The 14741-nt window shown below is 39.4% G+C and overlaps 1 protein-coding gene across 22 annotated transcripts in view; it reads right to left on the bottom strand.

The window, feature by feature from the left end:
- kif1ab (kinesin family member 1Ab) overlaps positions 1-14741 on the bottom strand; it is a 59759-nt gene that overhangs the window by 5939 nt on the left and 39079 nt on the right. For 8 of the 22 annotated variants that reach the window (XM_061920397.1, XM_061920415.1, XM_061920414.1 and 5 more), the window contains 16 exons: positions 14611-14666; positions 14092-14200; positions 13836-13902; positions 10816-10900; positions 10614-10719; positions 10430-10453; positions 10205-10319; positions 10005-10138; positions 9862-9923; positions 9655-9800; positions 6157-6345; positions 6005-6076; positions 4427-4536; positions 831-950; positions 558-750; positions 363-481 (listed from right to left, as the gene is read on the bottom strand). In XM_061920397.1, coding sequence (XP_061776381.1) covers positions 363-481; positions 558-750; positions 831-950; positions 4427-4536; positions 6005-6076; positions 6157-6345; positions 9655-9800; positions 9862-9923; positions 10005-10138; positions 10205-10319; positions 10430-10453; positions 10614-10719; positions 10816-10900; positions 13836-13902; positions 14092-14200; positions 14611-14666 — 1707 coding nt within the window. Of the gene's footprint in view, positions 1-362; positions 482-557; positions 751-830; positions 951-4426; positions 4537-6004; positions 6077-6156; positions 6346-9654; positions 9801-9861; positions 9924-10004; positions 10139-10204; positions 10320-10429; positions 10454-10613; positions 10901-13835; positions 13903-14091; positions 14201-14610; positions 14667-14741 lie in introns of all 22 variants that reach the window. The other 14 variants (XM_061920396.1, XM_061920395.1, XM_061920398.1 and 11 more) reach the window with 5 other exon arrangements.

Raw genomic sequence — 14741 nt, 5'->3', positions numbered from 1 at the left:
TATATATTCTTTTAAATCTAGAAGGATGTATTTAAATGTTACAAAAATTAACCATGAATCAGTAAATATTTATATTACACATCTCAGCGACATTTACGTTGGTCAAAAATATTAGGAACATGTATAATGAATGATGAAAATAATAAACTGAATTATTAGAACCAGCCCAGGTATGTAAAGAACAATACATTATGCAGGGTCACCTAACATTGTGTGGTAAAAGTAAGCTTGTAAAAGTTCTCATCAGTCTAATAAGGGGAATAAAATGAAAATTGCAGTTTATACAATAATATTTGGCTAATTCAGATTTATGTTGTTGTTTTTTAAATTAACGTTGGTCAAGTTGTTCTTCCAGTACTCACCTAATGGTACCCGCCAACAAAGGATTGAAGGCATAAAGCCAGTCATGCATCTCTTTGTCGTTGTTAGCTTGAAGAAGAATCCCACGATGGTCGGTGCATACGGTGAACGTGTTTGGGGTCTGCAAACAAGACGCAGTGCAGAGGTGGTACTTTTGTCAAATAAACGGCAGGAATCGTGTGACGCTTTGCTCGTACCCGCAGCAAGGTCTGTTTGTCTTCACTGTATTCCACCTTGGCCGACGACAGGTTGATGACGGCTCGCTCCACATTGTCTCTCTCGCTGCGATAAAGGTAAACGTAGGGCCGGCGCACCACCACGTAGCGTTTGACCCAGCCGCTGGTGTGCGGCTCCAGGAAGTGCAGGTAGCCCTTCTTTGACACGATGGGGCTGATGACAAGATGATGGGTCGCATTTAAATGAAGCCTTTAGCCACATAAACATTTAAAGATGCGCGTGGTAATCCTTACCTGACTCGGATCTCTTGTATATCGGGAACAAAGCTGCAGCCTTTGAGAGCCTTCTTTCTGTCCACTGGGCTGAACGGGTCCAGATCAGGGGTGGATGCTCCTGAACCGGGCTCAGTGTGTCTACAACAAAAACAAGAACAATTTACTATGTAAAAACAAGAATGTATCAATTCTCAACCTACAGTGGGGTAAAAAAGTATTTAGTCAGCCACCGATTGTGCAAGTTCTCCCACTTAAAATGATGACAGAGGTCTGTAATTTTCATCATAGGTACACTTTAACTGTGAGAGACAGAATGTGAAAAAAAATCCAAAAATTCACGTTGTAGGAATTTTAAATAATTTATTTGTAAATTATGGTGGAAAATAAGTATTTGGTCAACCATTCAAAGCTCTCACTGATGGAAGGAGGTTTTGGCTCCAAATCTCACGATAAATGGTCCCATTCATTTTTTTCTTAACGCGGATCAATCGTCCTGTCCCCTTAGCAGAAAAACAGCCCCAAAGCATGATGTTTCCACCCCCATGCTTCACAGTAGGTTTGGTGTTCTTGGGATGCAACTCAGTATTCTTCTTCCTCCAAACACGACGAGTTGAGTTTATACCAAAATGGATACATGGATGATACAGCAGAGGATTAGGAGAATATCATGTGGTCAGATGAAATCAAAATAGAAATTTTTGGTATAAACTCAACTCGTCGTGTTACCTATAGTAAATAAAAATATGCTCATAGCTTTCTATATAGGTTTTTCAACAATATGAGTGCTCTCTCGACATGAAATGAAGCTTAACCAATCAGTGGCCACGGTACTTTCAAGTAGGGCTGCAACAACTAATCGATTACATCGATTAAAATGGATTATAAAAATAGTTGGCGATTAATTTAGTCATCGATTCGTTGGATGTATGCAATGCACATGCGCGGAGGTTGTTTTTCCCCCCTAAACCTTTATTTATAAACTGCAACATTTACAAACAGCTGAAAAACAATAATCAAAATAAGTACAAAAACAGTACAAAACAGCGCCAGGGCTGCGCTGAGGCTTCATCTCATGAGGTGGCAGAAAGCCAGCCAATGATGTATCATGTGCAGCTCACGTGACCACACAGTCACATTTGCTTGGAAACATTCGAAAAATGGCGGAGGGAAACACTACGGATAGTTCAGCAGAGAAACATCTCGAGGTTGTTGCTTCAATGTAGAAAAGTGTACTACATAAGTCGTCTAAAGTGTCGGAACATTTTACTTTAAAGACTTCAAAGACGACATTTCCTGCAAAATGAGCAGCATGGACCTCGCATACGTGGCACGAAGGACAACATTGCTTCGGCAGCACCTGAAGAGGATCCATGGATGAAGGGAAGAACTCACGGTACGTAACTTTTTTAAGTCTATAGTCCGAGTACATTGATCCGTTGTGTCCGTCTTTGTGTGTTTTTAATATTTTGATAACGAGGAGATTTTTTTTTTAAGGCAGCGCAGCAGCAGCTGTTGTGTATTAACTTTCAGAGTGTTAGGAACTTTTTGGATAGTGCGTCGACTTCATTTTCTGTGTTGTTATGAGTGGCAACTGACATTCATTCATAAATTCAGCTTTTTTGTGAGTAACGTTATTGTTTTGTCTATGTTGCAACGCGGGGCTGATAATGTGTCTCCAGCACAGTTGACTCCGTTTTGAGAAAGAAAACACACGTTTAACAATTTGGAAATTAACGTAACAGACAGAAATATCTCAGGTTGGTTTCAAAATGGATCGATGTAGCCGGGCCCAATAAAGCTATATAAATCTATTTAGACTTGAGTGACGGTTTAGTATGACTAAACGTTATGAAGGTGCTAGAATATTTCATGCTATGATTCAGAGGTAGCCTAAAATGAGTCCTTTATTATTCACAACAGAAACGTGTACTATATCTGATGCAGTCTTGATCTGATGAGTTACATTTCTGTGTTATTATTATTGTATTCTGCAACTCCAATGTCCATTTATTTAATTTAGCTGTTTTTTAATGTGGTGGTGTATTTGTCAGAAATGATTAAATAAATCAACTGGGTGTGTATTGAGTTACATGTAAATGATGCTACTATGTACGTTCATAATATGGTTTCTCTCATTTCAGAAAGAAACAAGCCAGCATTAGCGACTTGGTACAAAGGAAGGTGTGCACACCACGGCAAGCGGCTGCACTGACTGATGCTACCTGAATATGTTGGTAGCTGACATGAGGCGACTATCAATGGTGGAGGATGAAGGTTTTGGACAAATGATTCACGTCCTCAACCCTGGTTACACTCTTCCCTTGAGGAACCATTTTACCAAACTAATGGAGAGGAAGTACGAGCGGACATTCCATGCTGTGCAGACTGACATAAAAGCCACCCAGAGCAAACTTGCTCTCACTACTGATGTGTGGACAAGTGTAGCCTACCTCGGCAATACATGCCACTACATTGGAGAGAAATGGAACATGAAGTCAATCTGCCTTACGACCATGCCACTAGAGGAAAGACATTCTGCATCCAACATTGCAGAATGGTTGGAATAGGTAGTAGACAGGTTTGAAATTCCCCTAAGCAAAATTATTGCTATTGTGCAGGACAATGGTGCACTTTATAAAAAAAAAAAAATTTTTTGTAACACTTGCCTTGTTTTATTTGGCAAGTCGAAAGTACATGGTGCCAGTATGCTGTTTTTTTAAATAAAGTTCTCATAGTCATCATTGTCACTGTCACCGACGTCCCACTGGGGTGACTTTTCCTTGCCCTTATGTGGGCTCTACCGAAAATAATTGCCGCATGCTTAGTATTACCGCCTGGTCAAACTCGTGATGTCACGAGTGACACTTCCCCTGTCATAATTTTCAAAATGAAGGAGGCTGATTTTAATACCGGTAATTTGAAATCACAAAAAGGGAAGAAGATTAAGAGCTATTCAGTAGGATTTAAGGTCCAAGCTTACATCACACTCAAATTTTTACTGCATACCTTGGGTAAGTGCCGGAGTGAGAAGAGGTTTTCAAATAATTAGTGCATGCTTACTTTTACCGCATGTCTTTGGTAAACGCAGGAGTAAGAAGAGGTTTATATATATATATATATATATATATATATATATATATATATATATATATATATATATATATATATATATATACCTATATCTCTAATTGACAACATTTGAAGCGTGACAAGGCGAGGGACGACGGTATGTGCTTTTGGAAGGGGGCAGAAGGGAGGGACCCACAGCGGTACCCTTTCAAGTCAGAGTCTCCAAAAGGCCTCAATAACACCCACTTGAAAAAAAATGTGTCTATAGTACAGTACTAGCTACATTTAGTGGCAGAGGCTTTAAAATGGCAACACTAACCACTCCTGCTTAGTCTTCTTTTTCTCTGGCAGCCCAAGTGCGTATGAGGTTTGTAAAGTTGGTTATGATACATACCACCCCTTTTTTTCCAGAGATGTAACGACAAGCTGCATTCACAGACAGTCCCATTATAATGTGCTTATAAGCTAAGGCAAACAGGTAGATGGTCCCAATTTATTTGTGGCGGGCAATTAAATGTAAATGTGTAGTTTGACAATGCTTTCACCTGATGTCGTAGTGTCCCTCGACCAGTGAGGGGCAAGTGGAGGACGGAGTGAGCGTGTTCAGCGTGGAGCAGGACTCCCCCCTCATCAATGACGCGGACATCTCAGAGAGCTTAAAAGACACATCGACATGCATGGAGGAGCACAGATGGGACGGGAGGAGACAAACACACAAGCATTCAAGAGGACAGTTTGTGAATGTGTAGCACCATACAGTAAAAGTGTCTATCGTCTAAGAGCCCCTTTTGTTGGGTTAGCATGTTGCAATGGACGTGCAGGAGTAGCATGTAAGGTTAGTGGACGCCAAAAAGTCCCTACACAAACAATATGGTGTTGGTAAACATAAAGAAAAGAGTAATTAAATGACAATACAATCGATGTACGAGTTTTGATCCTAATGATCAAATGCAGAATAGAGCAGAGGTGCCCAAACTTCTCCAAAGTGAAAATGCACCAATGGACACGGCCATTTTTAGTGTGAAACACAAATAGGCTAAATGTAAATAAAACCGTTTCCATAGCAACGATAGCTGACAAGTAATTAGCCTCGCAGAAATGCAATCAATAATTGTGTGAGCATTATGGGTGTCGCGATATAAACAGATATTGGAGCCTTGAGTATTGGCTGATATCAATATTCACTCGACATGATATAAGCACATATCTAGTTTTGTCCCTCCAGCCATCATACATCGTAAGAGAACTAGGTGATCCCTTGACGGTTGTGGCATTAATCGTGATGCTGATGATGCTAATGTTGCTGAAGATGACGTTGATGATGTTGATGATTATGATGATGTTGGTCATGATGGGGATGTTGTTGATGCTATGTTGTTGATGATGATGAGATGCTGATGTTCATCATGATGGTGATGTTGATCATGATGGGGATGTTGATGGTGCTTATGTTGCTAATAAAGGTGATGTTGATAATGTATCCTAATACACTTGTGCATTGGAGACTCTATATCTGTGAGTGATAATCAACTATAATTATGTGATATTTGTTTATATTGACAAAAAGTACATTTTAGATTGCATCATTGTCCAATTAAGGACACTCAGTATGTACAGTATGTCGAGCATGTGTGCTATTATGTGCTTAGCTGTTGTGTAGCTGCTAGTTGTTGCTGGCATATAACCTATTATGTTTACCTTTTGTAAATGACTAAAAAGAGCTTATTGGAGGACATTTAGATGGTAACTGGTAGTACAGTTTTGCTCAAATAAACACATTTTAAGATGTTTTGTATCAGAGATTTTAAATGCATCGCCACAAACTTGGGTTTTTCCTGAGATCGGACCAATATATATATCGGATCACATTAAAAGAGGTCAGTAGGACTATATTTATTTTGGGAAGCTATCTTTTGGCGGGCCTAACCAAACCATTCGACGGGCCAAATTTGGTCACCGAGTCCCACGTTGGGCACCCCTGGGACAGAATGATACTGTTAAAAGACTGATAAAAAAAGTGAAAAAAAAAACCATATGCGATGAATAAACTGATCTAATGGAGAGCAGGGCTTGGTTACTAAGGGAATTACAAGCCGGATTTAAGGTTTTGGGCTGGGGCTCACCTTGCTCTCACTGGCACTGCTGCTCACCTGGCTGTAGTCCCTGTTGAAGGTGTGCATCAGCAGACGCAGACACTGTAAGGAAAAGAAGAGTTATTTCAAACAATATTGTAGATCATAACTACTATCTACCTGGGATGTTATGGGGGCCTCACCTTGGCAGCCAGCTCCCTCTGCCTCTGGTTGGGGCTGTCCATCGCCGGGCTGCCTATAGGACTCTGGCTAATGACAGGACTCTTCGCAAAGTCGCTGATGTCGCCGCTCTTGTAAAGGGCATCCTGTCCAGCCTGCAAGGTCGCTTCTAGTTTCTCTCGAAGTAACAGGTAGTGTCGAGTCTTCTCCACCTGAGGAACATTATTTTATATCAATTTTCACGATACCATCTGTGGTTTTGCACAAGGCTCACTGCACATGTCTCAATGTATGTCTTCTATCTGAAGTGTTTAAAATGCAGGGCACTCTATTCGGTTGTTTAGGTTCACAACCACCAGGGGTGGGGACACATGATCATGGCGGCCGGTCACTTCAGTAGCTGACACTCATCCTGGTCGTTGTGCCCTGCAGGTTTTTGTTTTTTCTACTTTGATGAACTTTATACCCTCAGGGATTAAATCATTCGTGGTCTGAGATAAACGTCTATTCAGGAGTGAGTCAGCATGTTCTTTGTAATGGTTTTAGTTTGGTTTAACAGCATCGCGGCAGCGTCCATTCAAAAGCCCATAGTAAGAATTGGTAATGTTTTAAACGCTGTCATCATGACAAATGTACAGTCATATTTCAAAAACAACCATACTATTTTAATTGATATTGTAGCTGAGCCTTTCCTGATATGTTCTAGATCAGGGGTCACCAACGCAGTGCCCGCGGGCACCAGGTCGCCCGTAAGAACCAGATGAGTCACCCGCTGGCCTGTTCTAAAAATAGCTCAAATAGCAGCACTTACCAGTGAAATTGTATTATTTACTAGCAAGCTGGTCTCCCTTTGCTCGACGTTTTTAATTCTGAGAGGGACAAAACTCAAGTAGAATTTGAAAATCTAAGAAAATATTATAAAGACTTGGTCTTCACTTGTTTGATCTATTTTTTTACTTTGCTTCTTATAACTTTCAGAGCGACAATTTTAGAGAAAAAATACAACCTTAAAAATGATTTTAGGATATTTAAACACATATACCTTTTTACCTTTTAAATTCCGTCCTCTTCTTTCCTGGCAATTTAAATCAATGTTCAAGTAATTTATATTGTTTTATTGTAAAGAATAATAAATACATTTTAATTTAATTCTTCATTTTTAGATTCAGTTTTTTCGACGAAGAATATTTGTGAAATATTTCTTCAAACTTATTATGATTAAAATGTAAAAAAAAATATTCTAGCAAATCTAGAATATCTGTTGAATAAAATTTAAATCTTATTTCAAAGTCTTTGGAATTTCTTTTAAAATTTTTGTTCTGGAAAATCGAAAAGAAATAATGATTTGTCTTTGTTATAAATATAGCTTGGTCCAATTCGTTATATATTCTAACAAAGTGCAGATTGGATTTTAACCGATTTAAAACATGTCTTCAAAATTCTAAAATTAATCTTGATCAGGAAAAATTACTAATAATTGTTTTAATTTTTTCAAAAAGATTCGAATTAGCTAGTTTTTCTCTTCTTTTTTTCGGTTGAATTTGGAATTTTAAAGAGTCGAAATTGAAGATAAACTATGTTTCAAAATTTAATTTTCATTTTTTTCCTGTTTTGTTCTCTTTTAAACCGTTCAATTAAGTGTTTTTTCATCATTTATTCTTTACAAAAAACCTTCCGTAAAAGGAAAAAAAATGTACCACGGAATGACAGACAGAAATACCCATTTTTTTTAATATATACAAATTTATTTATTAAAGGTAAATTGAGCAAATTGGCTATTTTTGTCAATTTATGTAAGCGTGTATCAAACTGGAAGCCCTTCACATTAATCAGTACCCAAGAAGTACTTCTTGGTTTCAAAAAGGTTGGAGACCCCTGTTCTAGATACAGTGTGTTACTTTCATGTTTAAAAAGTCAAAAACCTAATTGGGGTACTTACATGTGTTTTAAAGGCCAAATTTATACTGTACAACAAATCTGAACTTTTTTGTCCTGACGTGACACAGATCGAATATTTTTTGCAGGTCTCAACGCTCCAAAGTGCTTCCAATCTGATCCGTTCATATCAGATTCAGGCCACATCAGGAGGTAGCCCAAATCCGACTGGAATTTGATCGTTTCTAATGTGACTGCAGTGTAAACATGAATGCGACCCGATTGCGACTTTTACGTCATTTTGGGTGAACTACGTCATTCGTGTGCACGGGAAAAGACGCGACTGGCCCGTGGAAGTAGATACGTCACCAGAACATCCAGTTTCGGTGAGCAAAGTATTTTTTCGGCGGCATAATTTTCGGTGCATCACTAGTCAATAGCGTGGAAATAAAAGGCTAGATGTATTTTATGAACCCATATATATCGTATACTTTGATTACGAAGACATCGCGATTGTTGAAGGACCGAGAATGACGTGTGGTGTAGTTGCTTACATGTTACGTACATTGAGTAAATTGTTTACGTAAGTGAAATTAAGATAACGTAGATCCACGGTGATGTTTGTAGCACCTTTACTTAACAGCCATAAAAAGTTTAAAACCCTCCAAAATATATTATACTATATATATCCATTTATACATTAAGTTAATTTTCACTTAAAAAAATTACTTTTAAGGTGTTTTATTTTGTAGTGGTATTTCCTCCCACTTCCAAAGACATGCACCTGGGGATAGGTTGATTGGTAACAGTAAACATTGGCCCTAGTGTGTGAATGTGAGTGTGAATGTTGTCTGTCTATATGTGTTGGCCCTGTGATGAGAAGGCGACTTGTCACGGGTGTACACTGCCTTCCGCCCGATTGTTGCTAAGATAGGCTCCAGCGCCCCCCGCGACCTCTAAGGGAATAAGCGGTAGAAATGAATGGATGGATAGTAATGACTTCCTTGTTCATTCACGGAATCCAGTCAACTTCCTTTGTCTTCACTTCATTGAACTGCGCATGTACAGTAAGTGACGGCCACATTAAGCCCTTTTGGCGTTTATACTGCAGTCAGATCTAAAGATCACGTTTCATTTTTAATCCAAACAAAAAAATCTAATTTAGAAAAAATCTGATTTGGGCCACTTTGGCCTGCAGTGTAGACATAGTCAAAAAGCTGGTTTCAACCAAATCAATCCATGCAATAATTCGTTTTTAGTGTATGTAAACATACCAAGTCTTTGTGTGTCTAAGGCGGCAATGTCGGGTTAAAGTAGGATGGGTGGCCCTTTAGTAGTCTTGTGTATAGGGGCCTAGAATTTGGTGCTACTCCCCTGATCAAATAGGACACATTGGAATAAACTATAAAACTAAATGTGTGAATTTGATGTCAATGGAAATCCTGCTACACACGCAAAGATTCTGAAAAGAAGGAAGTGGTGTAAAGGCCTTTATCTCAAAAACTCTTGCAGTGGACTGTCCACAGGTCTGCCTCATAGATAACGAGCCCCCATTGTTAGCTGAGTCTGAAGGTTTATATGGACCCAAGTTCATATGCAAGTCAAAATGCATCCCTTCAGTCTCTTACAAACTCCAATCTACTCACCTCCTGAAGTAAACTGAGTTTTTCCAGCTCCCATTGATGGTCTAAAATGAGGCTGTCACTGCGAGGTCGCCATCCCGCCAGGTTCTCCTCCCCTCGGACGTACGCCACCGATGTGTCCAGAACACGCCTGCGACGCCGCTGCATGCCTAAACAAGACCATCCATGCTTTGAAAATAAGAACACATTTTTCTTTCTATAAGGTCTCACCTGGACTTCCGTTGTCCGCCACGTAGCAGAGAGTTACCTCATAGACCCCGGTGACACGGTTACTGAGAGGGAGTTAGCAACAACTATTAAATACATATTTTATCAGATGGATGTGGTAGTTCTGATTGGGAAAGATGAGTCACCTCTCTGAAGGCCTGAGACAGCCCGTACTGAAGAGGTTCTTGATGGAACGAGAGGCCGGAAGCTTTGTGTCACGGGAGTAAAACACCATACAAAAATCTTTGGTGATGACTGTAGGCTGAGTGCAGTTCTCCATCTAATTAAAATATTAAAAAGGCAATTAAAAACTGTCCCAGTGTCTTGGAGAAATCACCGGCTGTACCTCCAGATAAGCTGAGAGGGTGATGTAGATTTTCTCTCCATAGGGGGTAACTCTGTTGAGGAGAAGGGAGTTGTGCATGGAGCTGTCCCATGCTGCTTCAAAGCGATAGAAAGTTCTGTCATCAGAAAAATAAGATCATTTTTAGTTTTTGGAAAGAAGAAATGCATCAGAAACTGTGGGACAAAAAGACTGTTAACCGAAAAATAAATCTTAATAAATATATACCTATGATCAACTCCCAAGGACACACTGCCATTAGTGAAGCATAAAGAGAGATGCGTTAGAAAATGTTAAAGGTTGAAAGCTGTCGATTGCCAAAGTAAAAAGGCAGGAAAAAAAGAAGGAATACTACAGTATATAATCCAAATAAAAATGTGCTAAAATGGTTTGTAATTGGAAAACGTCATACTTGTCATCAGGTTTTGGCCAGAAATATCCAGAAGACAGGATATTGAGGGAGAGGATGTTGGGGTCTATGATGGTCTCATCAGCTTCAGGGGTGTTGCGGATACGACCTGGTTTTGAAATTGATAAGATTATTAGGGAAAATGCAAAATATGTACACAAAAATGAAATAAAATAAAAAAAATTGAATTTCTTTGTACATTTACCAATAACCAGCTCCTTCACTTCCTTCCATTCGATGTCATTTCCATTTTCATGAGCAATGGTGACAGTGATCCTCCTTTGAATACCCTGCGGTAAATAAAAATCCATATGTAAGTCGTGACAGAAGGATAGTGTCAAGTACCACTATACTGCCAGTAATTTATTTATCATAAAGTAGCATAAATGTCGAGACATCGAGAGGAGCCAGATGAGGTGGTTCAGGCATCTGGTCAGGATGCCACCCAAACGCCTCCCGAGGGAGGTGTTTAGGGCACGCCCAACCGGTCAGAGGCCACGGGGAAGACCCAGGACACGTTGAGAAGACTATGTCTCCCGGCTGGCCTGGAAACGCCTCGGGATCCCCCGGGAAGAGCTGGACGAAGTGGCTGGGGAGAGGGAAGTCTGGGCTTCCCTGCTTAGGCTGCTACCCCCGCGACCCGACCTCAGATAAGCGGAAGAAGATGGATGGATGAATGGGATGGAGCATAAATGTCTGATAACATTAGTAGTCGCTTTTCTTGATTCATCCATGCCATCCAACCACCTTCTACCGCTTGTCCCGTTCAGGGTCGCGGGGGTGCTGGAGCCTATCTCAGCTACATTCGGGTGGAAGGCGACTACACCCTGGACAAGTATTCAAACTATGTCCAATCATTACTCTGACGACTAATCATTTGGTATTAGTAAAGTTTATACATAAAAACGAATAAAGTTATTGTTAGAAATTTCTGAGGTACACAAAAGGCATTTGATGCGATAATTGTATGCACTATTACACAAACACAGTACTTTGGGTTAACAGTAGCTGAATAGGTCATCAAGTACAAAGTAGCAGTACCAGCATGAAGTACTACTCAATTTTATTTACCATGAAATTATTTGAACTTGTTGAAATATGGGAATGCATAGATACTAATACATACATACATATGCATACACTTATTAATTTAGCTTGATTTTTTTGTGAAGTGTACACTTTTCAACTTGCACGAAACCACTGTTTTTTGTGTGTGTGAAGGCACCACAGAAAGGTACCAACAAGGCCAAAGAGGAGAACTGTGATGATTAACCATAGAACAAGAAATGACACCAGGAGGGCAGTGCACCAGTCTTTGTACTGGCTGCCAAGTACGATATGGCCAAAGTAAAAATGGGAATTAGAAATATGCATGTATTTCATATGCTGTGAATATTGATTTAAATTGTTGTTTTACATAGTATGGGTTTGCAAATTTTCCTTATAAAACAAGGTCATGACATTCTGTAACTTTGTAATCAAATTGGTAATTTGACACCATTTTTAAATTTGTGGGTTAGCAGAAATAAAAAGGGGAATTTCTACCACATGTAAACTACTGTCAATAATACTTCTCAGGTTATGATGGAGCATTAAATGGGACCTATTATGCAAACTCAACTTTTCTTACCTATTAGTACCAGCTGTTGTGTAGTAATGTGGTGTAATTTGAAATGAAACAGTGGAGGTATGGCGGAGATCTTTATAAAGCAATCTTGCCTTCCTTCCTACTTTAGTCAAACGAGCCGTTTGGAATTTGCCCTATGTGTGACGTTTTTCCAATTGTGACGTCAGTGGATATCTCCATATATGGTATGAATGTACCCAAACTGCTTTGCACGGGTCCGCCATTGTAGTCTGACGCTGAAGTCGATAAGCTCCTTATTTTTCTCTATCCTCTTGTTGTGGGGCAGACTGATTTGAACATGCACATGCATTCTCCGCGGTTGCCATTTCTAATTCAAAGTAGCATAAAGTTCGGACTTAATCTGTAAATTGAATCGCTATAAAAAAAAAGCTCTCAAAACCACAACAAAGACGGCGCATCTCAAAGAGACGATCAGAAAGCAGCTAAAAAACTGTCAAACATAATCCATGCAAAATTTGGACCAAAGAACCACCATTACACAGGGAAGAGTTTTAAATGTAGAAAAAAAATCACAATACCCTTTGATGCCCGATAAGAATTTGGCAGCTTTTTCTTTTTTCTAATAAAATGTATTACTTTCTATAGATTACTTTACATATTACTTTACATTACATACAACATAAATATTATATTTATATTCTGTATTAACTACTCGTTAGACGTGACCTGGGCAAATTAAGGCCCGGGGGCCGCATGCGGCCCATTGAGCTTTTCAATTTGGCCCACCTGACATCCATTCATCCATCCATTTTCTATCGCTTTTCCCTTTGGGGTAACGGGGGGTCCCGCCCGACATTCCCAAATAGTTTTTTTAGATATTTAAGATCAAAACTGTGGCTGTCATTATGATGTGAAGTAATGTTTTAAAGTTACCGTAAGTCTTGAACTATACAAAGTATTTTAATGGTTGGAATCTGCGCTTTTGCATGATCTAGTAGTTACTATGGTAATCTAAGTCACAGCAGCTCAGACAGGCACCAAGCAGTGTAGGTGGGGAGCGTTTCCACACAGTGTTTCCAGAGCGACCAGCCTGAAATGCGGGTATCAGAGACAGACGCAGAAGGAGATTTTTACAACAAAATTCGAAAGCGTAGTGATAAATCAGATATATCAGATTGTCGGTGGGGGTTTTTTGTGTTTTTTTACCCTTTGCGTTCATATTTTGCTGTGTTTGTTGCATTTTTGTTGCGTAATGCTGGATTGTAAAATATGTTGATTGAGAGAAGGGGTGTGACTTTCATATGTTGTCAGTTGTCAGTGTTTTATCGGTCATAGTTAATATTGTAAATCAAACATTCTTTATTTTCATGTACAGTCTGGTTTTCTCATTCAGTAAAAAAAACGTAAAATTCCATTTAGTTTTTTAAGGCGGTCTGTAATAATGTTTTTTAGCATTCAATCAGACATTATTGTGAGCTTTTGTATTAGTTTTCCTAAAACCAGATATCCAAACGCCCAGGAAAAACATATTTTTCTATAAATTTAGCCCCCTGAGTCAAAATAATTGCCTAAGCCTGCATTAGAGCAACTGCTAATTATTTGGTCTGCTAAGTGGGTGAAAAAAGATGTGTTCAGACCTGATGCAGGAGGTAAGTGCCATGGCAGGGCATCCCGCCTCTGTGGTCAACAACAGCTGGAATGTAACTAAAAACAGGAAGATAATGAAGATGTAACATTGATGTTGAAGATTACTATTGGGCACTTGATTGATCCAAAAGCAAAAACTATTACTATACATAGTTACAAGGTAGTGCTAAAGATCATTGATCTTAAACGTTTCAAAGTGTTGTAAAAATAGTTCAAATGCAAAAAGAGCTTGATGGTCAAACTCACTCTCCGCTCGCTTCCAGCTCACAGATCTCAAAAAAGACCATCAAGTCATATTTAGAGTGACAAGGGCCAGCGGCGGAGCGGGTCAGCGTGCTGAGCTTAGTGGCTGGCACTGGAAGAGAAAACACTTGTAAACTCGAAACTCCAAAAGGGGATCTCCAACGCTTAACATGCACTTATTAGTCAACAGATATGATATCGCGAACATATTGAGTAATTTATGAGGTGGAAAAGCAAGTCATTACTGGTTTCAGCTAGCTGGCTATCTTTGCATCTTAAGGATTCCATGCACTGTACATTGATTATCGTGTCAAAAGCCCCTGCTATCACCACTCACTCACCATATGCATGTGATAAACTATAGCTTTGGTCTACTGATATGATTCATCTTTAATCATTTACTGAGAATGCAGTAAAAGTCCTACAAATGGTCATTTTCAAGGTACATTGTTATTTGTAGTAGTAGTAGTAGTAGTAGTAGTAGTAGTAGTAGTAGTAGTAGTAGTATTCTGTGCAGCTCACCCGGTTTGGACAAAGGCATCACTCTGGGAAATTGCCGCCTCGAAGGTCTCAGTGGACTGAAAAATAAAGAAATGTTGGAACTTAGGGATGTCCCAATCAACATTTTTGGCCTCAGAGCCGACCCGATTTCA

This window comes from Nerophis ophidion, linkage group LG14 (assembly GCF_033978795.1).
Source record: "Nerophis ophidion isolate RoL-2023_Sa linkage group LG14, RoL_Noph_v1.0, whole genome shotgun sequence".
NCBI lineage: Eukaryota > Metazoa > Chordata > Actinopteri > Syngnathiformes > Syngnathidae > Nerophis > Nerophis ophidion.
The sequence above is the reverse complement of the archived record's forward strand: the minus strand, read 5'-3'. Positions and strand labels throughout refer to the sequence as shown.